A 26,118-nucleotide genomic window follows, 5' to 3' on the forward strand; every position below is an offset into this window, starting at 1 on the left:
AATGACATCAATAGGCTGAGATCAATAATATTTATTCTACAACAGGCCTACTTGTAACTTAACTATATACGGACCACATCATTTAAAAAAGACAAATCAAATTTAATTTCGACAACAAAAATGTCTCAACAGAATGAAACAAAACTCATTTTGTATATTTCAACTGAATTAGATGAATAAACAAACCTACAATAACAATGCTATACAATAATAATAATAAAATAAATTATAAATACAAAAATAAATAAAAGTTCCAAAATGTACATCCTACCTGGATAGCGAGTTGCACACAGTAGTCTGCATTTGGCAACGCCAACATTCTTCTCAGACATTCCCCTTGTAGGCGTTTCACTATAGGCATACCACCGAGTTTCTAAACCATACTGTACTATCTTTCGGCATACTCTTTTTCCTCCAATTTTTGTTTACGTCAAGGAAAGATGCCTCCATCTTCACAATCAACAGTAGCCAAGGCCAGGGCTCCTCTCTCACTTTCCTCAGCAGCAGGAGCGGGCATGTCAGGCAGCACAAAAGGAGTATGATAGGAAGCCAAATCTGGGATTTATTTTGACCAACTACAATTTTATTTATCGGCTTTTCATTATAATTTTTGCGGCCAAATGCCGGCTGTTACCGGCTGACGGAAACCCTGACACACACTGACCTGCATCCTGAGTGGAGGGGTCCTGTAGCAGTAACGAGGTAAGAGATGACCAGTCCTTCAGCATGGCACCAGCACAGTCCCACAGACTGTCTACCAGGTATACTACATGCTGATGGAGCTAGAAAGAGAATACACACATTCACTGTCCACCTGTGCTGATGTAGAAACAGAATACATACCAACACACAGGCACTTTCTCTTACCTCACTGTCCTGGTAGAAGTGCAGCAGAGCCCTCACTCTGGCTGTCGTCAGCTGTGTGTGTGTGTCCTGCTCACTCGCCCCCTCTCTGAGGTCAGGTGCCGGAGTAGGGGAGCTGAGCAACCTAACAGCAGAGATGAGAATGTCACCAGTGACTCTGGCCCCCATTCACTTACTCTCACTATTATAGATACCCCAGCTAATGTATATGGTCTATGGCCAACCCACTGCACTGACCGTGTGTAGAGCAGCTCTCCTGCGGTGGTAGCCAGAGGACGATGTGAGGAGTACACCAACTGGAACAGCTGCTTATAGTCCTCAGGATTTATAACCTCATCAGCTGACCTGAGAAGTAGGGGAAGGGGGGGGGGGGGTTGGAGAGAGAAAGAAAAGGAAAGAAGGGGCAATGGCCAAAGAGGAGGGGAAGTTGATTAAGTATTTTAGAATGGATGTCATATTAGCACCTTTATCCTCAAACTTTTGCACCTCCGACAATTCCCCGTGAAATGACCCGCTGCAAACAAGCAGCGAATTGAACAGTCATTTTGACCGAGTGGCATTCGTGATAATGTGTATCCAAGTCTCTGTGTTGTGCTGTCAACACATTTCATATTCACTTTCACTCGACATTTGAGGATTTAAAAGCCTTCAGAAATAAACAGCGCAACTCAAAAGCATCAATTATAACCTAACAACAGAGGAGATTCTGGACGCTCTCTGAATGTTCAGACAGAAACAGCAATGACCAAACTCAATAAATACTGTATATGTCTCTGGATAATTTGTGTGTTTGTGTGTGTAAAAGAGAGACAATGACTCACTGGGAGATGAGTATGAGTAGTCTCAGGGTCTGAACTGCCACCTCGTGGTCCTTGTCCAGAGTCATAGAGATCATCCTGTCCTGTAGAGATCAGATAGCACAGTTAAAAGGGGAAATCTGCAGTTGAAATGACAACGGAGCCTCTGTTTTAGAATAAAGCTGACACACACACACACACACACACACACACACACACACACACACACACAGTACCAGTCAAAAGTTTGGACACAACTAATCATTCCAGGGTTTCCCTTTATTTTGACTATTTTATACATCGTAGAATAGTGAAAACATCAACACTGATATAACACATATGAAATAATGTAGTAAACAAAATAGAGTTAAAACAAATCAAAATATATATCTTAGATTTTAGATTCTTCAAAGACACCACCCTTAGCCTTGATGACAGTTTTGCACACTCTTGACATTGTCAACCAGCTTAATTTAATTTTTTACATTTCTTTTCACCTTTATTGAACCAGGTAGGCCAGTTGAGAACAAGTTATCATTTACAACTGCGACCTGGCCAAGATAAAGCAAAGCAGTGCGACAAAAACAACAGAGTTACACAAACAAACGTATAGTCAATAACACAATAGACAAAACTCTATGTACAGTGTGTGGAAATGTAGAAGAGTAGGCAATAAATAGGACATATATATTTTTTTTCTCCCCAATTTCGTGGTATCCAATTGTTAGTAGTTACTGTCTTGTCGCTATAACTCCTGAGCGGACTCGGGAGAGGCGAAGGTCGAGAGCCATGTGTCCTCCGAAACACAACCCAACCAAGCCGCACTGCTTCTTAACACAGCGCGCATCCAACTTGGAAGCCAGCCGCACCAATGTGTCGGAGGCAACACCGTACACCTAGCGACCTGGTCAGCGCGCACTGCGCTCGGCCCGCCAGAGTCGCCGCTAGTGCACGATGAGACAAGGATATCGGCCGAACCCTCGCTAACCCGGACGACGCTAGGACAATGGGCCTCCCGGTCGCAGCCGGCTGCGACAGAGCCTGGGCTCAAACCCAGAGTCTCTGGTGGCACAGCTAGCACTGTGCAGGAGTGCCTTAGACCACTGCGCCACCCGGGAGGCCCCAAATATGCCATATATTTGTATTATTTCACCTTTATTTAACCAGGTAAGCTAGTTGAGAATAAATTCTCATTTACAACAGCGACCTGGCCAAGATAAAGAAAAGCAATGCGACACAAACAGAGTTACACATGGAATAAACAAGCGTACAGTCAATAACACAATAGAAAAAAAAATGAAAAAAGAAAAGACTATATACAGTGTTTGCAAATGGCATGAGGTGGTAAGGCAATAAATAGGCCATAGCAGCGAAGTAATTACAATTTAGCAAATTAACACTGGAGTGATAGATGAGCAGATGATGTGCAAGTAGAAATACTGATGTGCAAAAGAGAAGAAAAGTAAATAAAAACAATATTGGGATGAGGTAGGTAAATTGGGTGGGTTATTTACAGCTGGGCTATGTACAGCTGCAGTGATCGGTTAGCTGATGTTTAAAGTTAGTGAGGGAAATATAAGTCTCCAGCTTCAGCGATTTTTGAAATGAGTTCCAGTCACTGGCAGCAGAGAACTGGAAGGAAAGGCGGCCAAAGGTGGTGTTGGCTACGGGGATGACCAGTGAGATATACCTGTTGGAGAGCGTGCTATGGGTGGGTGTTGTTATCGTGACCAGTGAGCTGAGATAAGGTGGAGCTTTACCTAGCATAGACTTATAGATGACTTGGAGCCAGTGGGTCTGGCGACGAATATGTAGCGAGGGCCAGCCGACTAGAGCATACAGGTTGCAGTGATGGGTGGTATAAGGGGCTTTGGTAATAAAACGGATGGTACTGTGATAGACTGCATCCAGTTGCTGAGTGTTGGAAGCTATTTTGTAGATGACATCGCCGAAGTCGAGGATCGGTAGGATAGTCAGTTTTACTAGGGTAAGTTTGGCGGCGTGAGTGAAGGAAGCTTTGTTGTGAAATAGAAAGCCGATTCTAGATTTGATTTTCGATTTGAGATGTTTAATATGAGGCTGGAAGGAGATTTTGCAGTCTAGCCAGACACCTAGGTATTTGTAGTTACATATTTCTAATGATCAATTAGCCTTTTAAAAATGATAAAATTGGATTAGCTAACACAACGTGCCATTGGAACACAGGAGTGATGGTTGCTGATAACGGGCCTCTGTCTGCCTATGTCGATATTCCATAAAGAAAATCTGCCGTTTCCAGCTATAATAGTCATTTACAACATTAACAATGTATTTCTGATCACTTATGTTATTTTAAAATGGACAAAAACATTGCTTTTCTTTAAAAAAACTAGGAAATGTCAAAGTGACCCCAAACTTTGAACGGTAGTGTTAAATACACGTAGCAACAGCGGATTGCCCATTTAACACGCATGCATCTACCCACACAAACACACACAGGCAAGCACGCACATACAGTATACTCACACACACACACTGGGTCGTGCGCAGGCACATGTACTGTATACACATATACACACACTGTACCTTGAAGCGGCTGTTGAAGAGGTCTAGTTTGGGCAGGAGGAGCGGGTCTCCATACAGACCCTGTAGCCCCAACACACACTTCAGACGCACGTCAGGTAGCTAGGGGTAGGGGGAAGAGTGTGTGTACAGTTTAAAATTGTATTTATGTGTAACAGAGGGAATTCTGTCCCTGTCCTCCTCAGCCAGGACATGATCCCAGCATCCTCTGCACAACACATCGTCACTTGAAGAGAACTGCAAACCAAGAAGCTATCCTGTCACACCTTGAGCAGTTAACTTTAGAGCTCAGGGAGAGTGACATCAGCTAACACCTTGCAACATCTGGTTAGATTCTGCAATTGTGACAACAAAATAACGTGTTCTAACGGAAAACAAATTACACAAAAGGATACACTGACTTAAAACTTCAACAAGCCTTTGTTTCTGCAAGTAAAGATGGTTAAGCTAAAAGTTAATTAATCAAGACTCCTAACTAAATGTGTCTTTGTGCAGGCTACATGTTTTTGTTGTGGTGGTTGTTGTTGCTTACCTTGTCATGCATCATCCAGCCCATGTATTTGAGGTAGCTGTCAGTCAGAAACACTGGACTGTAAAGTTTCATCCATACAGCCAGCTCTTCCATACACATGGACCGGATCTCTGGGAGCACATCCCTACAGAAGACAAAATATAAACAATTACTTTTATTACAAGTACAGTATCAGTCAAAAGTTGACACACCTAGAATGCCAAGAGTGTGCAATGCTGTCATTAAGGCAAAGGGTGGCTACTTTAAAGAATCTCACTTGTTTGATTACTACAAGATTCCATGTGTTATTTTATAGTTTTGATGTCTTCACTATTGTTCTACAATGTAGAAAATAGTAAAAATTAAGAAAAATCCTTGAATGAGTAGGTGTGTCCAAACTTACTGTAGATGTAATACACTACATGCAATAGTCTACGTCAACTGTCTAAATACTTATTTCAAAAATGCATTTGAAAGAGATATAATAAATATTTCAATCCAGGTCTGATTGAAAACACAAATGGGGTGAGTAGAGTAAATAGCATGCTTACCGGTATCTCTTCAGGAAGACTCCTTTGAATATGGCATCCATCATGTTCTCTATCTCCACCCTCCTATCCTGCAGCTGAAGCAGTTACATGTAAAATGTGGTGTGACATAACACACACACATACACACACCTGCACTGACACACACACTCACCTCTGTGGTCTTCCTGTGTATTCTCTCCAGTCTTGGTGAGTTGCGTCTTCCTGATGTCTTGGTTCTCTCCACCTCGCCCAGTCTCTGGCTGTTCTCTATACTCACACTCAGACTAAGGGCTACTCCAATCAGAGAGCTTAGCAACTTCATTGCTATGGGGGTCACAACAGGAGGAGGTCATACAGATTCAACATCCCGGTGGAGGTTGCTACAGCTGCATCTCCTTGCTCTATTGCGCTCTTTTTTTAATATGATTAAATACTTTCTTTTATAAATACAAAACATACACATACAAACGACAACATCATACAAACATCAACTACATCACACCTCCCAAGACCCACATCTCCAGCTCCCATACCACTTTTCGCCACATGGCCTCAAAATCTCTGTCGCCCACTTTCAATTTTTAGATTGTAAAGCATTTGATCTTTCCATTGTGTGAACAACAGAGGATTGGAACATTTCCAGTTTAAAGATATATATTTTTTCTTTCTGATTGATGAGAAAAGTATTGTCCAACCCATTGGGTATCTCACTGCACCCTCATTTGACCATCTTGAAATATGCAGACAGATTAAAGAGTACATTTACATTGTAATACTTCTGACACCCATCTTTCCAACCCATAACTTTCGGACGTTATAACATTCCCAGAAGGCATGAATTATTGAGTCATTAGTAGTTTCACACTTCAGACGTCAACAATAAAGCCATTTGATATTTCACACACACACACACACACCCCCCCCTGGGCATCTTTAGAGGTGCTTTGCCATGCGTGTGTGACATCTGCCAGAGTGCAGGGGGGTGTGTGTGTGCGCGCGCAACCTGCCAGTGTGTGTGTTTTTGTTACCTGCCAATGTGCAGGTGTGTCTGAAGGCTCGTACACGGGAGTCGGACAGCTCGGTGAGCAGAGAGATGAGTGTGTCCATGAGGTAGCTGTCAAAGATCACATTGTATTGACACTGGGTTACCAACACCGACACAAACTCACAGAACTCACCACGGAACCGGCGCCAGTACGGACCAGACATGGTGAGAGGATATTCCCCACTGTCCTACACAGACAGACGCACAAACACACAGAGAGAGATGGAAAGAGACACAGAGAGAGGGAAACTAAGTGAGGGAATATTGGTAGCTATGAAAACTTGAACTTGACTAAACTTGAAGTGCGGGACTTAACATGAAAATGGGGAACTAGATTTGTAAAGTGCTTTCATTTCTTAAATGTAAATACGTATCTGAAACTGACCATGTCCATGGGCCACGTGACTGTGAGGATCCAGGGGAAGGCCAGGAATTTTTTATACTGCAGCCCCGAACCCTGACACACACACACTTAAGAGTTCATTTCAGAAAAATAATCATGTTGTTGCAAAACGGTATATATCTCTGCCATAATCTTGAAGCACTGCTAGGGTTTACACAGACAAATGAGACAAATATTTTTTTTAAATAAAAATAACTACAAATTAGGGATTAAACGTTATTTATACAGGTTACATGGAGAAAAATCAGACCTCTCTGAAATGAAAATGGATTGCCCTCCCGTCAGCAAAATATATTTCACCTTAACCCTCCCTGAGCACTTGAAAAAAAAAACAAAAAAAAAGGACACTCCCCTATCCCCAAAATAATAATTGAAAGAAAGTGGATAGCAGAAAACATGTCTACTGAGAAAATAGCCCTCACTTCTTGGACAGACCAGAGCCTTACAGTAGCTTGCGAAAGTATTCATCACCCTTGGCATTTTTCCTATTTTTTTGCCTTACAACCTGGAATTAAAATTTATTTTTGGGGGGTTAGTATCATTTAAATTTACAACATACTACCACTTTGAAGATGCAAATTATTTTTGTGAAACAAACAAGAAATAAGACAAAACAAATTACTGAAAACTTGAGCGTGCATAACTATTCATCCCCCCAAAAGTCAATACTTTGTAAAGCCACCTTTTGCAGCAATTACAGCTGCAAGTCTCTTCGGGTATGTCTCTATAAGCTTGGCACATCTAGCCACTGGGATTTTTGCCCATTCTTCTAGGCAAAACCGCTCCAGCACCTTCAAGTTGGATGGGTTCTGCTGGTGTACAGCAATCTTTAAGTCATACCACATATTCTCAATTGGATTGACGTCTGTGCTTTGACTAGGCCATTCCAAGACATTTAAAAGTTTGAGTGTTGCTTTAGCAGTATGCTTATAGTCATTGTCCTGCTGGAAGGTGAACCTCTGTCCCAGTCTCAAATCTCTGGAAGACTGAAACAGGTTCCCCCTCAAGAATTTCCCTGTATTTAGCGGCATCCATTATGCCTTCAATTCTTACCAGTTTCCCAGTCCCTGCCAATGACAAACATCCCCACGCATGATGCTGCACCACCATGCTTCACTGTGGGGATGGTGGTCTCAAGTGATGAGAGTTGTTGGGTTTTCCTTGATGGCCTAAAAGCTCAATTTCAGTCTCATCTGAGTACCTTCTTCCATATGTTTGGGTAGTCTCCCACATGCCTTTTGGCGAACACCAAACGTGTTTGCTTATTTTTTTTTCTTCAAGCAATGGCTTTTTTCCTGTACAGCTTAAAGTGGTCCTATTGACAGATACTCCAATCTCCGCTGTGGAGCTTTGCAGCTCCTTCAGGGTTATCTTTGGTCTCTTTGTTGCCTCTGATTAATGCCCTCCTTGCTTGGTCCATGAGTCTTGGTGGGAAGCCACTCTTGGCAGGTTTGTTGTGGTGCCATATTCTTTAAAAATAATTATAATGGATTTAATGGTTCTCCGTCTGATATTTTTTAACCCAATCCTGATCTGTACTTCTCCACAACTTTGTCCATGACCTGTTTGGAGAGCTCATTGGTCTTCATGGTGCCGCTTGCTTGATGGTGTTGCAGACTCTGGGGCCTTTCAGAACAGATATATATATATATATATAAAATGAGATCATGTGACAGATCATGTGACTCAGATGGACTTTATTTAACTAATTATGTGACTTCTGAAGGTAATTGGTTGCACCAGATCTTATTTAGGGGTGAATACATATGCACCCCTTTTTTATATTCTTTTTTTAAAGTAATTTTTTTCATTTCACGTCACCAAGTTGGACTATTTTGTGTATGTCCATTACATTAAATCCAAATAAAAATCCATTTAAATTACAGGTTGTAATGCAACAAAATAGGAAAAACGCCAAGGGGGGATGAATACTTTTGCAAGGCACTGTAGCTATGCCGTTTTAGAAACTGTTCTTCGTCCTGTAAGCATTACAAGGCAACTTAGGAATTTTGATAGTGCGCAGTTCAGAAGGTTGTGGGTTCATAGACCACCATGGGCAAGAGTAGGGGCAGAAAGATCTCCTTTAAAGTAAAAGCATTGCATGAATCTATCATCTATCCTATTTCTCAAATGCCAAATCAGTGTGTCTCGTTTGCAATCTGAGCACGGTACTTTCAAAAGTTAGGCCTACCTTTCCACCCCCAAATGTATGCTTTAACTGCTGGCTACTCTTCTTCCGTGGCTTAACCCAACGAGAGAAGGTCACAAGTGTTTCCCTAAAAGCTGTCTGGGTTAAAACATCTTCTATTTTACATAAAGTTAATAGCTTTATCAATTGATAATGACAGAATTAGATTACTTCCCAATCAAAGTCAGCCTCAGAGTGTCAAAGAAACAATAATTAAAGCATCACGGACCAAAGCGCTGTTATAGATCACTTTATATAATCAGATCAGTTTTATTTTCATCAAAATCTTAAGCTAACAAGGGTTAGGCCTGTGCTTTTTGCTGTTTCCTTTCATAAAAAGTAGGCCTATGGCATACCCACTCAAATAGAGTCTTGGTTTTAACTTAACAGCCCTTGACATACAGGCTATTTAAAGAGCACATGGTGGGGGGAGGAATTGACTGACATCTATGGATATAGCAGCCTATAGCCTAACTTTGTTTGTCAAACAGGTAGGCCTCTTGTTTCTTAAATAGGAATAAGAGGTAGGCCTCTTTTGACCAGCAAGAGCAGAGCAGGCCGGGGCTCAGGGTTGGAATATTCATTGCAGTGTGTAAGGCAGGCTAGTTTTAGATACACTATCCCAGAAGCTCTATTAGAAATACAACTTTGCTCTGTGCTTCTCTGAGCATGCACTTCATAGCCTATGGATAATTTGATTGAGACCATACTAAATAGCCTATAGGAGTAATATTAAGCGCCCAGTGGAAAATCAGAGGTGAGGAGCGGCATCAGGCACACACACACAATTCTAAAACATCGAGAAACATGGCACTCCCCTGGAGTAGATTTTTTTTTATAGATTTAAAAAAAATCTAAACCCTTCCCTTGACTGAAATTGAAAAAGCATGAACATTTTCCTCCAGGTAACCGTACTGTAAATTTCAATCAGTCCCTTTCACATTATTTTTATATTTAAAAAAATAAATCAATACATTAATGAGATAGCAGGAATGGAATGTCCATATCATAAATAAGTGGATATATAAACAGCTAAACAATTATTATATACTTTCTGAGAACAGTAATATTTTACATGCAAAAAGGTACCCATAAGCATTTCAGATTTTTGTTGTTGAAAAATGGGTTGGTATTGCATTTTGCAACAAAACTCTTCAAATATAGATGGTAGACAGAAGAGGACACAATGACTGCCAAACCCACACCTCATCCAATTCCTCCACCATCTTCCTCATGACATCATCCTGCCTGCTTTGGAACATCTCAGCTGTCACCAAACCTGGAAAGGGTGACAAGCACTACAGTATGTAACAACTTGTATTCAAATACCTCATACTACATTACATGACTTATTCCCTTATAGTTAACTTCTTCTAATCATGTATGCATTTGGTGGGTGTTGGGGAGGGTTGGGTGTTTTGTGTGTGTGTGTGTGTGTGTGCTTGCCTTTGCAACCGGAACACTGGATGAAGAAGCTAATGAGGTCCAGGAGGCCAGAGTCTCTGTCTGTGATGTACGCCTCAATCCAATCATCAACTACAGCCTGCAGGGAAGACAGACAGACAAACTCTCCCACTTTACATGTAGAAACAAAGGTGTCAGATACAAGACCAAGTCCTAAAGATCATACAGCATTGTTGGAGGGATTATTATGACAAAAAAAATAGATCTTCCCACTAGGCACAGACGTAAATTCAACATCTATTCCACATTGGTTCACTGTAATTTCATTAAAATGACATGGAAACAATGTTGATTCAACCAGTGTGTGCCCAGTGGGTTTATTCGTACCTGCATGGCACTCCTGCCCATGGTGACCACCTCGAACAATGTGACGGCCTCAATGTCCCCATGTTTGAGGTGTCTGTTCTGTGCCCGACCCAGACTGCCATTGGTTACCTTGGTGTGTCTGCGCTTGGCATTCTCAGAGCCCCCCCGTGCCCTCCTCTTCCCTCTCTGAAGGGTTAAATACAGGGAGACCGACAACCAAACACAGACACCCAAACAGGAATATTTACAGACTGTTTCTGGAACATTCTTGGCTGAGTACCCAAAGTCTACATAGTAAATTCTTTACTAAACAATTTTTGATATCCTTATCTGATTATCATGTTAACTGAACAAGAAAGTATCCACCAGTGTTCCCCAATCAAAGCACAACCCATCCTGGTAGTAGGCTATAAAGTAGCCTGTGTAATATGTATCTGTGCCATTGTAGATCTTATCATAGGCGGCCGGTGGCAGCTTAATTGGGAGGACAGCTCATAATAATCCCTAGAACTGAATAAATGGAATCAAACACATCACTCCATTCCAGCTATTATTATGAGCCTGTCCTTCGCTCACCAGTCTCCTGTGGATCCTATTATATGTAAATGACCAGCATTGAAATTCTACAATGTGTAAATGACCAGCATTGAAATTCTACAATGTGTAAATGACCAGCATTGAAGTTCTACATGACCAGAAGTGAGATTGGAATATGTAAATTATCAGCACCCACCAAACTCTGTCTGTTCTCATTCCGGGCTCCGCCCACTGTGTGATTGACAGCTCCAGAGGAGTTTGCGTCCACAGCCAAGTTCTCACTGGGAAATCACAGATGATAATGATGGACAACTACCACACAAGGCATTATTCAGAAAATGATTAACCTAGGCCTGTATTTAATCAATTGTAGATAGTGGATTTTCTGCATAGAGGGCCGGCATTATGGGCAGGCCTTAAGACGTCCGCATGCTTCCCATCCGAAAACAGTTTGGGCATCATTATGATTACATTTTGTGACGTTATTTCAACAACAAAAATGTGTCTTTGATAAGGGTTTTTCCGGCTGTTCGTGAGCACATTTGTTTCTCGAGGCAAGCCGAAGTCGGTAACTGAAGTCTTATGTCCCTCCGTTGGTGATTGGTACCAAAGTAGGGATTCTTCAATTAAGTTTTTGTTGTCATTCAACAAGAGACGACTAGTTTTCAGCTTAAATTTTTCCACTTGTTAAATACGGCACCAAACATATTAGTAAGCTGTAAAATTGCGCAATCTCCTCTGCAAACATCAACAGGAATGACAGTTATTTTAGATGAATTCTGACTACGGCATCTCAAGATGGACAAATAGTACTATTAACGCTTTTTTCACCGAAGGTCTTTTAAGGGAGTATGCGAGCACACGTTCGGTTTGCCTAGTCAGCCGAACCGAAGCAGGCTGATGCCTTTAGGCTAGGGTTACATGAAGCAACTTTCACACAATTTCTGTTGCAGGTGACATCTCAAGCAACTTTGCTGTTACATGAAGCAACTCAAACACAATTAAAATGGCATGCAACAGCCAATCAAATTAAAGCTGCTTGTTCGAAGATTCTAAACTCACCCCATGCCATCTGCTGCATTACATTGTGGTTTCACAAATGATTTGTTTAGCCAACTGTTTGGTTATTGTAACAGCATGTAACAAGAAATGCAGCCTGTACAATTTAGCTAGCTAGCAAATCGGACAATGCAAACACCAATGCAGCTAACTACTGTAGCAATGAGCAAACCAAGCTAGCAACAAACTAGCTATGTTAGCTAGCACAGTTCATGTTGAAACTGGTCAGGGAGAGGTTTGGGTTCACCATGTACAATAATTTGTATACATCTCCTGTTGTGCTAGTCTCTGTTCTCTCAACCCTGATAGCGGGTTGTGCTTCGTAGCACTGACAGCTGTGTTGACATGACAACTCAAGCTCCCGAGTGGCACAGCATCTCAGTGCATCACTACAAACCCTGGTTCGGTTCCAGGCTGTATCACAACCGGCCGTGATTGGGAGTCCCATAGAGCGGCGCACAATTGGCCCAGCGTCGTCCGGGTTAGGGTTTGGCCGGGGTAGGCCGTCATTGTAAATAAGAATTTGTTCTTAACGGACTTGCTTAGTTAAATAAAAAAAATAAAAAACTGGGTCAGAATTCCAAACCTTTGATAAAGCAGCCAAGCGAGTGAAACAGCATCCCTCTTTCCCATTTATCTGATGCTGTCTGGCCAGCATGGCATGTCCCATCATCGCATGATCGTTCACAGAAGTCTTCCAGTGCACGCAATCTAACAATTTCTATATCAGGTGTCAACTCCAGTGGGGCACCAGTAATGTTTTACTTGGGTAGTTTAGGGGTTGCTTGGTTGTAATCTATGGTGTATATACATACGGGGGCTTCAGCACCACCAAGTCCCTCTCTGGAGCCGCCCATCGTCAACTACCCAACTATTCCATCTACTGCTGCGCAACTGAGTGCACATCTGGAAAGCTACTAGGGACATCTATAACTGACTGAATCCCAACATAAGATATATTACTGCTACGACAACAGCATTAGCCTGAGTGCAAGTCTGTTTCTGCTTTAGACAATTTGTTGTCTTATTTGCTAAGACAATACATTTGCATTGTTTATAACAGAAACAGTCAGGCACCCTGGCTACCATCTTTCCATAATCAGCTTGATTAAGAGGTTTCAGAGAGTGGAAAGTTAAAACACCATCTATGAAATAGTGTTAAGAAGAACGTTGCTTACTTCTGTACTGAGGACCTGGAGGTGACTGTAGGTTCTGCTATCATCTCTTCACATCATCCCACAGGAGCTGGTGTGTGTTTCAGTGTAGAGCTATGAGTATAGATGTGTCCAGTGATGTTTCAGAGTTGCTGTTGAAAAGGGAGACATGCAGATACTGCATCACAATAAATCCTCAGATGCACAAGATCTGTACAACTACACCATAGACTTGCAGTGCATTCGGTATATAAAAATTTAAAATACCGGCAAGAGCATGTCCATGCTGTCAGGCAATTGCTCTTAATAAAAGGGGCAATGCCTTATTTAGGGAAGCAAATAATAGCATATCATTAACCAGATATAATAGCTGTAGTTGAATAGAGAGAGAGGCCTATAGGGCCATTGAGATGTACAAGCACTGCCTGAAAAAGACGGTCGAAATGTGTAGCATTAATTTGTTTTCTGTGGACTTTCAATTGGAAGTGTACTCACGGTGGAAATTAGATTAGCCCTGTTGTAGCAGGATTAGATTAGATTAGCCCCCCTATCCACATCGAAGGGACAGCAGCGGAGAAAGTGGAATGTTTAAAAAGTTCCTCGGCATACGCATCAACGACAAACTGAAATGTTTCACCACACTATCTGTGTGGGTGGACAAGGCGCAGTAGCGCCTATTCAACCTCAGGAGGAAGAAGACATTTTATCTTGTCACCCAAAACCCTGACTAACTTTTACATATCCACAAGCGAGAGCATCCTGTCGGGCTGTATCACAGCCTGGTACGGAACTTCTCCGCCCTCAACCGCAAGGCTCTCCAGAGAGTGGTGCAGTCTGCACAACGTATCACCAGGGGCAAACTACCTGCCCTCCATGACACCTATAGCACCCAATGTCACAGGAAGGCAAAAACGATAACGAAAGACAACAACCACCTGCGCCACTGCCTGTTCACACCGCTACCATCCAGAAGGTGAGGTCAGTACAGGTGCATCAAAACTGGGACCAAGAGACTGAAGTACAGCTTCTATCTCAAGCCCATCAGACTGCTAAACAGCAATCACTAACTCAGAGAGGCTGCTGCCAACATGGAGACCCAATCACTGGCCACTTTAACAAATGGATCACCAGTCACTTTAAACAATGCCACTTACATTACTCATCTCATATGTACAGTTGAAAGTCGGAAGTTTACATACACTTAGGTTGGAGTCATTAAAACTCGTTTTTCTAACACGCCACAAAATTCTTGTTAACAAACTATAGTTTTGACAAGTCGGTTAGGACCTCTACTTTGTGCATGACAAGTAATTTTTCCAACAATTGTTTAGACAGATTATTTCACTGTATCACAATTCCAGTGGGTCAGACATTTACATACACTAAGTTGACTATGCCTTTATTAAACAGCTTGGAAAATTCCAGAAAATTATGTGATGGCTTTAGAAGCATCTGATGGGCTAATTTACATCATTTGAGTCAATTGGAGGTGTACCTGTGGATGCATTTCAAGGCCTACCTTCAAACGCAGTGCCTCTTTGCTTGACATCATAGGAAAATCAAAAGAAATCAGCAAAGACCTCAGAAAAAAAATGTGTAGACCTCCACAAGTCTGGTTCATCCTTGGGAGAAATTTCCAAAACGCCTGAAGGTACCACGTTCATCTGTACAAACAATAGTATACAAGTATAAACACCATGGGACCACGCAGCTGTCATACCGCTCAGGAAGGAAACGCGTTCTGTCTCCTAGAGATTAACGTACTTTGGTGAGAAAAGTGCAAATCAATCTCAGAACAACAGCAAAGGACCTTGTGAAGATGCTGGAGGAAACAGGTACAAAAGTATCTATATCCACAGTAAAACGAGTCCTATATCGACATAACCTGAAAGGTCGCTCAGCAAGGAAGAAGCCACTGCTCCAAAACCATCATAAAAAAGCCAGACTGCGGTTTGCAACTGCACATGGGGACAAAGATCATACTTTTTGGAGAAATGTCCTCTGGTCCGATGAAACAAAAATAGAACTGTTTGGCCATAAGGACCATCGTTATGTTTGGAGGAAAAGGGGGAGGCTTGCAAGCCGAAGGACACCATCCCAACCGTGACGCACGCAGGTGGCAGCATCATGTTGTGGGGGTGCTTTGCTGCAGGAGGGACTGGTACACTTCACAAAATAGATGGCATCATGTGGATATATTGAAGCAACATCTTAAGTCATCAGCCAGGAAGTTAAAGCTTGGTCGCAAATGGGTCTTCCAAACGGACAATGACCCCAAGCATACTTCCAATGTTGTGGCAAAATGGCTTAAGGACAACAAAGTCAATTTGTGTGCAGAACTGAAAAAGTGTGTGCGAGCAAGGAGGCCTACAAACCTGACTCAGTTACACAGCTCTGTCAGGATGAATGGGCCAAAATCACCCAACTTATTGTGGGAAGATTGTGGAAGGCTACCTGAAACGTTTGACCCAAGTTAAACAATTTAAAGGCAATGCTACCAAATACGAATTGAGTGTACGCAAAATTCTGACCCCCTGGGAATGTGAAATAAATCACTACTATTATTCTGACATTTCACAATCTTAAAATAAAGTGGTGATCCTAACAGACCTAAAACAGGGAATTTTTTCTCTGATTAAAATGTCAGCAATTGTGAAACTAATTTTAAATGTATTTGACAAGGTGTAACGTAAACCTCCGACTTCAACTGTATGTACTTTATACCATCTATTGCACCTTGCCTATGCTGCTCTACAATCGCTCATCCATATATTTAGATGTACATATTCTCATTCACCCCTTTTAGATGTGTGTGTATTAATTAGGTAGTTGTTGTGGAACTGTTAGATATTACTGCACTATCGGGAACCAGAAGCACAAGCATTTCTCTACACTCACATTAACATCTGCTAACCATGTGTATGTGACAAATACAATTTGATTTGAGATGGCCATGGTAAAGTACAGAAAAACTTGAGATAATATAAAATAGAGAGTGAAGTCACAAATGTGTGTTTTTCTACCAGATACATCTGACTCCTGAAAAATGGCATGGGGCTGTCTTGAATGTGTGCACTAAACAAGACTGCAGATATCTGGAGTAAGAACAATGATGGTGTTTGTTATTTGACTGATTGTGAACTAGACATGCACTTAAAATTAGTTTCAACTGTATCTGCAACATCCTTATCATAGTGCTCTACTGAACAATCCCTTGGTGTGTATTCTGCACCTTGCTGGCTGTCACATATTTAAATAGGATAATTAGTACCCATGCTGTCATCTCCCAGGAGTGTGTGTACCTGGGTGAAAAGACAACGCCTGTTGTCAGAAGAAGAAACAAATAAGCTGTTGGAGTTGCGAATGATATGAATTTAAGCCAAAGGTGTAAATGTAAAGAATGGAGAATGAATGTAAATTCTAATACAATCGCCTGTATCGTGAGTTTTCAGCGGCAGTGTAGCATCACTCAAGTGGGTGCTACACAGTAGAGTATCGACATATGGCTAAACAATGCACTTTTTAGCGTACGTTCTCGAGTGGCGTTTTGGAAAACACAAGTTACATATTCGGTCGTTGTAGGAAAGATGCATGTTAAAACACTCCTAAGTCCACCAAACCGGCTGCGTGCGCCATCGTGCATAAATGTTTTGTCTCCCTACACCAAACGCTATCACGGCACGCAGGTTAAAATATCAAAAACTCTGAACCAATGACATTCATTTGGGGACAGGTCGAAAAGCATTAAACATTTATGGCAATTCAGCTAGTTAGCTTGCACTTGCTAGCTAATTTGTGTTATTTAGCTAGCTTGCTGTTGCTAGCTAATTGGTCCTGGGATATAAACATTGAGTTGTTATTTTACCTGAAATGCACAAGGTCCTCTACTCTGACAATTAATCCACACATAAAACGGCCAACCGAATCGTTTCAAGTCATCTCTCCTCCTTCCAGGCTTTTTCATCTTTGAACTTATATGGTGATCAGCATCTATACTTTCATAGTATTACCACAATACTATGTGTGTACCTGCTTCTATAAACCAATGAGGAAATGGGAGAGGCAGGACTTTCAGCACGATCTGTCAGAAATAGAAAGGAGTTATATTTTAGCCCTTGGCAGCAAAGATGCGCGTGAGCAGTGTGGGTGCAATAATTGAATAACATGGATTTCTACATTTATGTTGCGACCCAAGCGACGTGTCTGGTCTGGTCAGCATGTAATATAAATTCCATCGCTATCGGGAAACCGGGCGTGGAACAGAATAACTATCATATAATCTGAAATGGTCATCATTACAAAATGTTGATTATACTAGGCCCATAGTTTATTAAGTCATGCACCATTAATATAAATACATCTACTTCCAAGCAAGTATTTAAGCAATAAGACACAAGACGCAGTGCTGTATCATGAATAAGGTCATAGGGCGTTGTTCGGCCCGACATGATAGCGAAGCATGAATACAAATTGATCTGAGAATTACTATTGTATTACCGCCACAGGATATAGCCTTCCTGATCAAAATATGAGCAACATGCCCACCTCAACTAGTCATTGGCTATCTGCTAGAAGGATCCCACCTGATCTTCCCTCTTCCCGGAAGCCTTCCATTTTTGAAGATATTTATTTTCATTGTTAGAATGGCCAATGGGGTATCTGGTCAATTTAATGGAAAGTCTGTGGTCCCCTTTACAACGGTGTTCACTACTTACCACAGCCACAAAGTCATAAACACCGCCTATTTCTGCTTTAACCTAATCACACTGCTAACTACATGCCTAATCCTAACCTTAAATTAAGACCAAGCACATTTTTGTCATAAATTTTTACGATATCGCCCACGTTGACTTTGTGGCTGTGGTAAGAAGTGATAGCACGTATTGTACACGGAATTCTGAGTGCTTCTCGAAGCGTTCATTCAAACGGCGTGCTTTATGATCACTGGCAGATAGCCAATAATTACGTGTACAATACGTGTTATCTGCCAGTGACCATAAAGCACGCCGTTTGAATGAACGCTTCGAGAAGCACTCCGAATTCCGTGTTATCACTTCTTACTACAGCCACAAAGTCAACGTGGGCGATATCGTAAAAATGAATGAGACAAAAATGTGCTTCTTGGTCTTAATTTAAGGGTAGGATTAGGCATGAAATTAGCAGTGTGGTTAGGTTAAAGCAGAAATAGGCGGTGTTTATGACTTTGTGGCTGTGGTAACTAGTAAACACAGTGGTAAAGGGGACCACAGATTTTCCATTAAATTGACCAGATACTCCATTGGCCATTCTAACAATGAAAATAAATATCTTCAAAAATGGAAGGCAGCCGGGAAAAGGGAAGATCAGGTGGGATCCTTCTAGCCAATGAGAGGGCACACCGGTTTCCATTAGTTACCAAAAACACAAAGTCAATCATTGACTATTCTTTTTGGTCTTCATTTAACGTTAAAGTTAGGCATACGGTTAGCAGTGTGGTGAAGTTTAGGTTTAAAAATCACAATGTAAGAAGATAGGCTGGGGTAAGAGTGACGACCAGGCTATAAAGTGTTTTTTCTCAGTTGCCGGATGTAACGTGTCCTACTTATATCAGTACATTCGTAACAACCTCGTCGTTAAAACGCTTATATTAGATTAAATAAACCACACCTAGCAAATAAGCCATTACATATTTTGTTAACCAAATTCGACACACTCATTGACCTCGATACAAAAATTCCTCGCTTGGTAAGCGAAAAAAAATACAAAACGCCACCTGCTGGAGAAGACAGATTGTCCATTTTATCCCTCTCTCTTCACCTCTTCCTCTCTGCTGTGACTGCTTCCTCCAGCCTTTCGGTTCCCATCCCCCATGTTTCACTAGTTCATTCCGATACGAATGTCATGGGCTGGCTACTTGTACAGTAAATGTCTTTTGACGGTGTGGCATGATATTTGAATAGTATAGTAGGCCTACCTAACGTTTCTCATCTCGTTTCTATCTCGATGTATTGATAAGAACAAGCTCAAACAACAACATCGATCTCACATAGGGCTGAACAGCTGACTGAAATACTGACTATTGCAAGAAAACATGAGTATAACACGTTCCGTAATAAAAGTCTGAAAACATATCCAGATAAAATGTAATTTTCTTACCAGAAGCATGAGAATTCCAAATAGCAGCTGTCAATAAGCAGTGCCAGGTCCCTGATGTGACAGCGCCATCCAGCGGAATTATATCAACAGAAAGCAGGAGGAGGGACATAGACCTGACCTATCCTAGAAAAAGACTAAAAGTCAAACTTTTGCAGTGTTCCTTTGTAATTTAATTGATATATAGTGTCAGGTGGAAACTTTTTATTGTATAATGACAGGTGGTAAACATTTGGATGTCTAAAGCTTAATTATCAATTACAAAACATATTTGACATTTTCATATGGGTGTCAAAGGCAACCATAGAATAATACAATTTTTAAAACTGCTACAGATCCATTTTAAGTTGAACATAGTATAGGGCTTCATTTGATGTCTAGCACGTCCTATGGAAACCCTCTTCATCATTTTTTTCCCATGTTTCTTTGGCAGTTACTTTGAATTTATATATTTTTTTTCTATTTCCAAATGATGGAACTGTATCAGTCGTAATGGAAGGAAATCAGCTTAAGTGCTCAAGGTGTAGACTTTATTTACAGGTCTTTCATGGTGATCCAACAGTGAAGGCGCCATGTAATAGAAAATATCAAGCAAATCAATGCATATAAATCAGACATGGTTATTCATATTGTAACAAATCTTGATACAAATATTCAGAACTCTGTCTGTCAAGACTCAATATATGCAAAAAAATATTCTGATCAACCACATGGTGGGTCTATAACAGGCACCTATTAATATCTCTTGATCTGTTTGACTCTGAGTTATGGAATTTGGCACACATTCTCAGGGATGTGAGTCTAGCTAACCTGTAGAGCAGGGGTATTCAACTCTTACACTATGAGGTCCGGAGCCTGCTGGTTTTCTGTTCTTCCTGATAATTAATTTTACCCACCTGGTGTCCCAGATATATATCAGTCCCTTTTTAGAGGGGAACAATGAAAAAATGCAGTGGAACTGGCTTCAAGCTTTGGAGTTTAGTATGAGGGCTGTGGAGTATTCTTGTGTTTGGCCTCATGGTGGTGCTGTTGGAAGAAGGAAAGCTGCTGAGCAACAGTTTTCTCTAGAATCTTTGAAAGAAAAGGGAGGTTTGAGATGGGCCTATAATTTTTCTAATCATCTGGATCAATTGTTTTCTAGATATTGTTGTTTAGATTTTCAATATATACACTGGCAACAGCCAAAATAGATAACCTCTAAATCAGGCTCAACCTGTAGCATCTGAACAGACACAGGTTTTCAAGACCCCTCATCTGCTGTGTCTTCGCTCGCTGACCGCGTGGTGTGTTTTCGGGACCACCCACCTGTGGGTGTCTGACTGCCGACATTTTCGGCCATTTCTACTTGTAGAATCGGTTCGTGCTAGGTTTGCAAATTACTACTGGAACTCTGTTAAGAAGTGCTAAGTACTCTCAGCCGGCAAAGGCTACCCGTGTCCATGCCAAGAAACCAAAAGGAATCTGAATCACAGGACCTCAAACCGATACATATGCACTTTCAAAGGCAATTCCCATATCCATCATTACATTGGTGAATGCATCTAAATAAGACAATCTCAACATTTTATCACAGTTCCTAAATTCAACACTTTTCATAGTACTGAACCCAATCGTAGCACACAGGCCATAAAGTTCTCTTTCTATGCACGCTCAGATGTTTATATTTTTACATTTGACTCATTTAGCAGACACTTTTATCCAGAGCGACTTACACTACATTTATCTTAAGATAGCTAGATGGGACGACCATATATCACAGTCATAGTAAAAAGGAAATTCCTCAATAAGAAGTTAATCAGCTAAGTCAGTGCTAGTAGGAAAAGACAAGTGCAATTATTATAATTTTAAAATATATTTACTTATGGAGTGTTCCAATGTTCCACATTGTGAAAATGACATCAAAATCTCAGAGAATGAGACTGGTAAATTAATATTTATTTCATGAATGAATAGAATTTCGTGATTTAAACACCCTAACATTCTAGATGATGGAGATTAACATTAAATTCATTACTGGTGATATAATTAGTGGGGAATGGATGAACATTTAACAAAGGTACCCACTGGGCAGAGAAATCAATTCATTGTCTATTCCACATTGGTTCAATGTCATTTTGTTGAAATTACCCCAGTAGGTAGGTTTAATAATTCACACAATGAAACAATGAATCCGCCCGAATTGGCAGGAGGCAGAGATCACATTCGAGGTAAAAGGAGCATAGCTTTCACTTAGCCACACACATCTCATTGATATCTTTATGCAAGTTGCAACAGTCCTTCACAAAATAAATTACCCTATTTTACTAACTTTTTGAAGCACCATCTAGCCTTGTTTGTTACTGGGTCTATATACAGCACACAAAAACATTCCTGTGAAATTATCTGAACAGGAATGTTTCTCAGTTTTTGTTGTTGTAATTTTTACCCCCTTTTCTCCCCAATTTGAAGTTACAGTCTAGTCCTATCGCTGCAACTCCCATGCGGACTCAGGAAAGGCGAAGGTCAAGACTCATTCGTCCTCTGAAACACAACCCTGCAAAGCCACACTGTTTCTTGACACACTGCTTGCTTAACCCGGAAGCCAGCTGCACCAATCTGTCAGAGGAACGTGCATGCGCCTGGCCCACCACAAGGAGTCGCTAGAGTGTAATGGGACAAAGACATCCCGGCCGGCCAAACCCTCCCCTAACCTGGACGACACTTGGCCAATTGTGCGCCGCCTCATGTGTCTCCCGGTCACGGCCAGCTGCGACAGAACCCGGGTCTGTAATGATGCCTCTAACACTGCAATGCATTGCCTTGGACCGCTGCACCACTCTGGAGGCCCTCTCTCTGTTTTTTAACAGTGTTGTTTAACAGACACTCTGCCGTTCTCTCTACCCTGTCCCTCAGAAACATACTGGGCGGAGTACAGGCTCTCTCTGTGCAGGTCTGTCTTCCCCGTGTCCAGACTGCTCGGTGTTCTCAGCCTTAGCATCTGCCTCAACTTCTTCCGGAACTCCCTAGAGGCAAAGTAGTAGATGAAGGGGTCCAGGCAGCTGTTGAAGCAACTGAGGGAGAGAGTCAGCTTGTAGGCCATGTAGAGGGAGTCCCCATAGAAGAGCCTCCGGATGGTGTGAGCCAGGAGGAGGATGTTGTTGGGAGTGAAGCAGAGCGTAAAAACCGTTAGGACGGTGACCGCGAGACCAATAGCCTTATCCTTCTGTTTGGTCTTGGAGTCTCGGGCCAGCTTGCGGATGATGCTGATGTAGCAGAAAACAGTGATGCAGAACGGGATGAGGAAGAGGATGACAAACAGTGCAAGAAGGAAGGCAGCCCAGGCCACCATGGATGGAAGCATGTCCCTCTTCAGAACGTCGAAGCAGGTGGTAATCCTGAGTTCTGGAACGTGGAACGTCAGGTCGGTTATAGTGAGTGGGTACAGGACCAATAGGACGACTGTCCACATGGCGAAGCAGACAATCACAGCGAATGACTTCCTTTCCCTGGTCTCACAGAAGAGCATGGGCCGGCAGATGCCCAGGTAGCGGTCTCCACTGATGGCGGTCATAGTTAGAATTGAGCAGTACATGTTGGCAAAGAACACCAGGGTCAAGAGCCTGTGGAAGATCAGAATATAATGAATCATTATTAATCCGTGATGAAAGAAAGTTGTTGGCTCTTGTCCAGGGCTTGTAAAAGGCACATCTACCTCAATGGGACTGATCAGGATAAATAAATGATAGTCAAAAGAATAAAACAAGAATACCTGCACATGCCTGGGCCCAGGCTCCAATTATACCCTTGCATCTGATACATGATCTGGAAGGGCAGGACAAGGCCCAAGGTCAGGTCAGTCAGGGTCAGGTTGATCATGAAGATGATGGAGGGAGTTTTGGGAGACGTATGGAAGAGGAGGAGCCACATGGAGAGGCTGTTTCCTACCAGGTTGATGATGGTGACCACAATGTAGACAATGGAGATTGCTGTACTGGCTGTCACGTTCTGGAACAGGGACAAGGTGGTGTTGTCCAGTTTGGTGCTGTTGGAACTCCATGCCATGGTAACAATGACTTCACACAGACAACCTATGATCAGGCAGACATTTAGATTCATGTAAAAAGGTAGCATGGTCCTGTCTGGGATCTGAAAACCGTTTTAAAACAAGATTTGGCAGACTATAGTGCCAATGAATTAAAACCTGTTAAATTCTGAGTATTTGTTTTGGACAAGGTACCAGGTCCAGCGAGTTTGGTACATACCTTTTGTTTACCAACATTAATTTATAATGCTAGCGAGCCAGGCTAGGTATGATACCACAGATGAAAGGGGAATAATACAGTAACTAGCTAAAAACATCAAGCTGAAGTGTAATGTGATGTAGCTTGTCACAACTCAAAATTTGACCATAAAGACCATAAATAATGCGCCATGGTCATATTCATAGAGTAGGAAATGTAGGTCAAGTCACCAGAAGTGCAAGCATTTAGTATGCATGGAAATGGTACACCCTGGTGGTCATTGTAAAGCAATGCATTTCCTTCTCCGTCCACATTACCTTGTATGAGTCCTCCACATGTGCCGTTGATCTAGCTCATCGTTTACAATAGGAAAAGTGAATGGGAAAATACGTTTGAAGTTTCCTCACCTGCCTGTGTCATATTTTAATTAGTTCTACTCCATAACTTGAAAGCCCTGGTTGCTAAGATCGTTTTAAGATGTCAGGTTTGAAAATCCATTTAGCCATTTGGCACAGTGACTCCAAATGGTTTCAAGAAAAAATCCAAATGGTTTCAAGTGGCCAAGAGACATCATGTGATCACCTACTGCTATCTAGTTGACGAACTGGGAATCAGACAGTGGTTATATTTACTGTACATCAATAGATAGATAGAGATTTCAGCTTCCTCCTATGTATATCATTCCTGTAAGAAGAAAACACATTGCACAAGCCCTGTGCATTTAAAATGGCTGCGTTCCTATGAGAATATGTGCATGTTTAGAGCGTCATCATTAGGTCAAAGATCAGAATCTTTGTTTTATGCTTTTGGAACAGTAATTGGTGACATATTTTATTTCAAACCTAGAATTTGAAATCTGTTATTCCCCAACAAAAAATACCCCCGACAAAAAACTAAAACTGTACATTTCAAGGGTTGTAGCTCAGGCTCTGTAGTAGTCACATTGTTTCCCTTATCAGAATCCCACAGTTCTTACCATTCTAACAGTATTAAGCATGTGTAGGACTTATAGTTTTGAAACCAAAATGTACCTTTAGAAAATGCCACCAGTGGGCGTCAGAGTTTGAGGTTAAATGACTGCATACAGTTTGTGCTTCTTCTTTGAAGTGCATTGTTATTTAGACTTCTTTCTGAACTGAAAGCCAATATTAGGCTATCCCTCATCAAGTTGAAATATCATCAAGCCTAGAACAGCCTCCAGGCTTCTGTATCATAACGGTAAATACTGAATGACAAAAAGTATTACATGGGGCAATAATTATAAGGATCTAGTAATACTAGTCCTGTGCAAATATGAACTAGATCATGTGTTATAGATATTGTAATAAAAAAGATTGTCTATTAAATCTATCATTTTTGCACTGAGTGTGATATTTGGCAATTGTTGTGGTGACAATTGATATGCTTTTTGACTCTGGAGTGAACCTCTACCACACTACCATACCTTCACCCACACATTGTGAGGGGGTAAATAACCACACACCAAATGTGACTGTTTCGGAGGCTTCTTGTGTCACATTAGACGAGCCAAAACCTCTCATGTGTTTCCTCTGCTGGCTCTTTCTATATACTATAGAACACATTTCCAGTGCAGTACGAAATGTGAAATTCCAAAGTGTACGATATTCCAACAGTGCATTGGCTCTTGCACAATGAATTCCCCTCCATGTGCAAGTGAAGCGGTACTCTAACCTTATACAAACTACATAACCAAAGCACAAGCTTTGCCAAAAGTAAATAGCACAGGTGCCCACCTGAATGAGTGCCTTGATTCTATACTTAAAATATATAATAGAATATATCTGAATATTATCCCTATTGTCTGAGACAATGTTATCCCTAATTGTAACAAAGAGCAATCATACATTTTAGGCTGACATTTTAACCAAATTGAAGTATCTCTGTATGAAATGTAAAGCAAAGAGACCGAGCAGTACTTACCTCTGACAATACACAGGCTCGAGTCAGAGAGGGGCGGTTGGGGCTGGATGCATTGGTACTTTAACGGGTCAGGAAACTGGTTGTGAGTGCACGTTCCTGTAAAAAAAGGGAAGTGCGTCATGCTTCATATCTAACTCTTTTGCCATCATATGCAGGCAACACTAATAAACAGATTGCACATCTTATTAGTAATATGTGCACTGTTTGTGTTTGGTATTTACTTTTCATTTATTAGGTAAGTTGATTGTGGACACATTCTCATTTACAACAACGACCAGGGGGAAAAATGCTGGTGACAAAAAAAATGTGTCATTTGGCAGCACAAATATGTCTTATTATACATGTAAATGCAGGTTAAGACCACCCCAAATTGTAGTTACAGTGCCTTCGGAAAGTATTCAGACC

At 41.5% G+C, this 26,118-nt stretch overlaps 2 protein-coding genes across 10 annotated transcripts in view; both read right to left on the reverse strand.

Moving 5' to 3' along the window:
• Positions 1-19,687, reverse strand: part of si:ch211-269e2.1 (cohesin subunit SA-2) — a 41,159-nt gene extending 21,472 nt beyond the window's left edge. For 2 of the 4 annotated variants that reach the window (XM_020461855.2, XM_020461859.2), the window contains exons 1-16: positions 19,556-19,687; positions 13,445-13,572; positions 11,404-11,488; positions 10,692-10,856; positions 10,347-10,443; positions 10,106-10,179; positions 6,695-6,766; positions 6,293-6,497; positions 5,437-5,588; positions 5,286-5,359; positions 4,756-4,879; positions 4,227-4,325; positions 1,686-1,765; positions 1,102-1,209; positions 868-988; positions 665-782 (exon numbers count right to left, since the gene is read on the reverse strand). In XM_020461855.2, coding sequence (XP_020317444.2) covers positions 665-782; positions 868-988; positions 1,102-1,209; positions 1,686-1,765; positions 4,227-4,325; positions 4,756-4,879; positions 5,286-5,359; positions 5,437-5,588; positions 6,293-6,497; positions 6,695-6,766; positions 10,106-10,179; positions 10,347-10,443; positions 10,692-10,856; positions 11,404-11,488; positions 13,445-13,488 — 1,618 coding nt within the window. In that variant the 5' untranslated portion in view covers positions 13,489-13,572; positions 19,556-19,687. Of the gene's footprint in view, positions 1-664; positions 783-867; positions 989-1,101; positions 1,210-1,685; positions 1,766-4,226; positions 4,326-4,755; positions 4,880-5,285; positions 5,360-5,436; positions 5,589-6,292; positions 6,498-6,694; positions 6,767-10,105; positions 10,180-10,346; positions 10,444-10,691; positions 11,489-13,444; positions 13,573-13,915; positions 14,034-19,555 lie in introns of those variants that run through there. The other 2 variants (XM_031806324.1, XM_020461856.2) reach the window with 2 other exon arrangements.
• Positions 19,688-20,060: 373 nt separating this feature from the next.
• Positions 20,061-25,800, reverse strand: LOC109870661 (P2Y purinoceptor 8). 6 transcript variants are annotated; one of them, XM_031806329.1, is made up of 4 exons: positions 24,090-25,527; positions 23,477-23,619; positions 23,301-23,353; positions 20,061-23,151 (listed from the first exon to the last, which is right to left on the reverse strand). In XM_031806329.1, exons 2-4 carry the CDS (start codon positions 23,591-23,593, stop codon positions 22,392-22,394), a joined length of 930 nt encoding a protein of 309 aa, XP_031662189.1. In that variant the 5' UTR covers positions 23,594-23,619; positions 24,090-25,527; the 3' UTR covers positions 20,061-22,391. The 6 variants fall into 6 exon arrangements, with proteins under 6 accessions (XP_031662189.1, XP_020316840.1, XP_031662186.1 ...); XM_020461251.2 differs by lacking the exon at positions 24,090-25,527 and adding an exon at positions 25,714-25,800 and having other exon boundaries at positions 23,301-23,619; XM_031806326.1 differs by having other exon boundaries at positions 23,301-23,619; positions 24,180-25,523.
• Between the last annotated feature and the right edge of the window lie 318 nt (positions 25,801-26,118).

The sequence above is a fragment of the Oncorhynchus kisutch genome, linkage group LG26 (assembly GCF_002021735.2).
Source record: "Oncorhynchus kisutch isolate 150728-3 linkage group LG26, Okis_V2, whole genome shotgun sequence".
Lineage (NCBI taxonomy): Eukaryota > Metazoa > Chordata > Actinopteri > Salmoniformes > Salmonidae > Oncorhynchus > Oncorhynchus kisutch.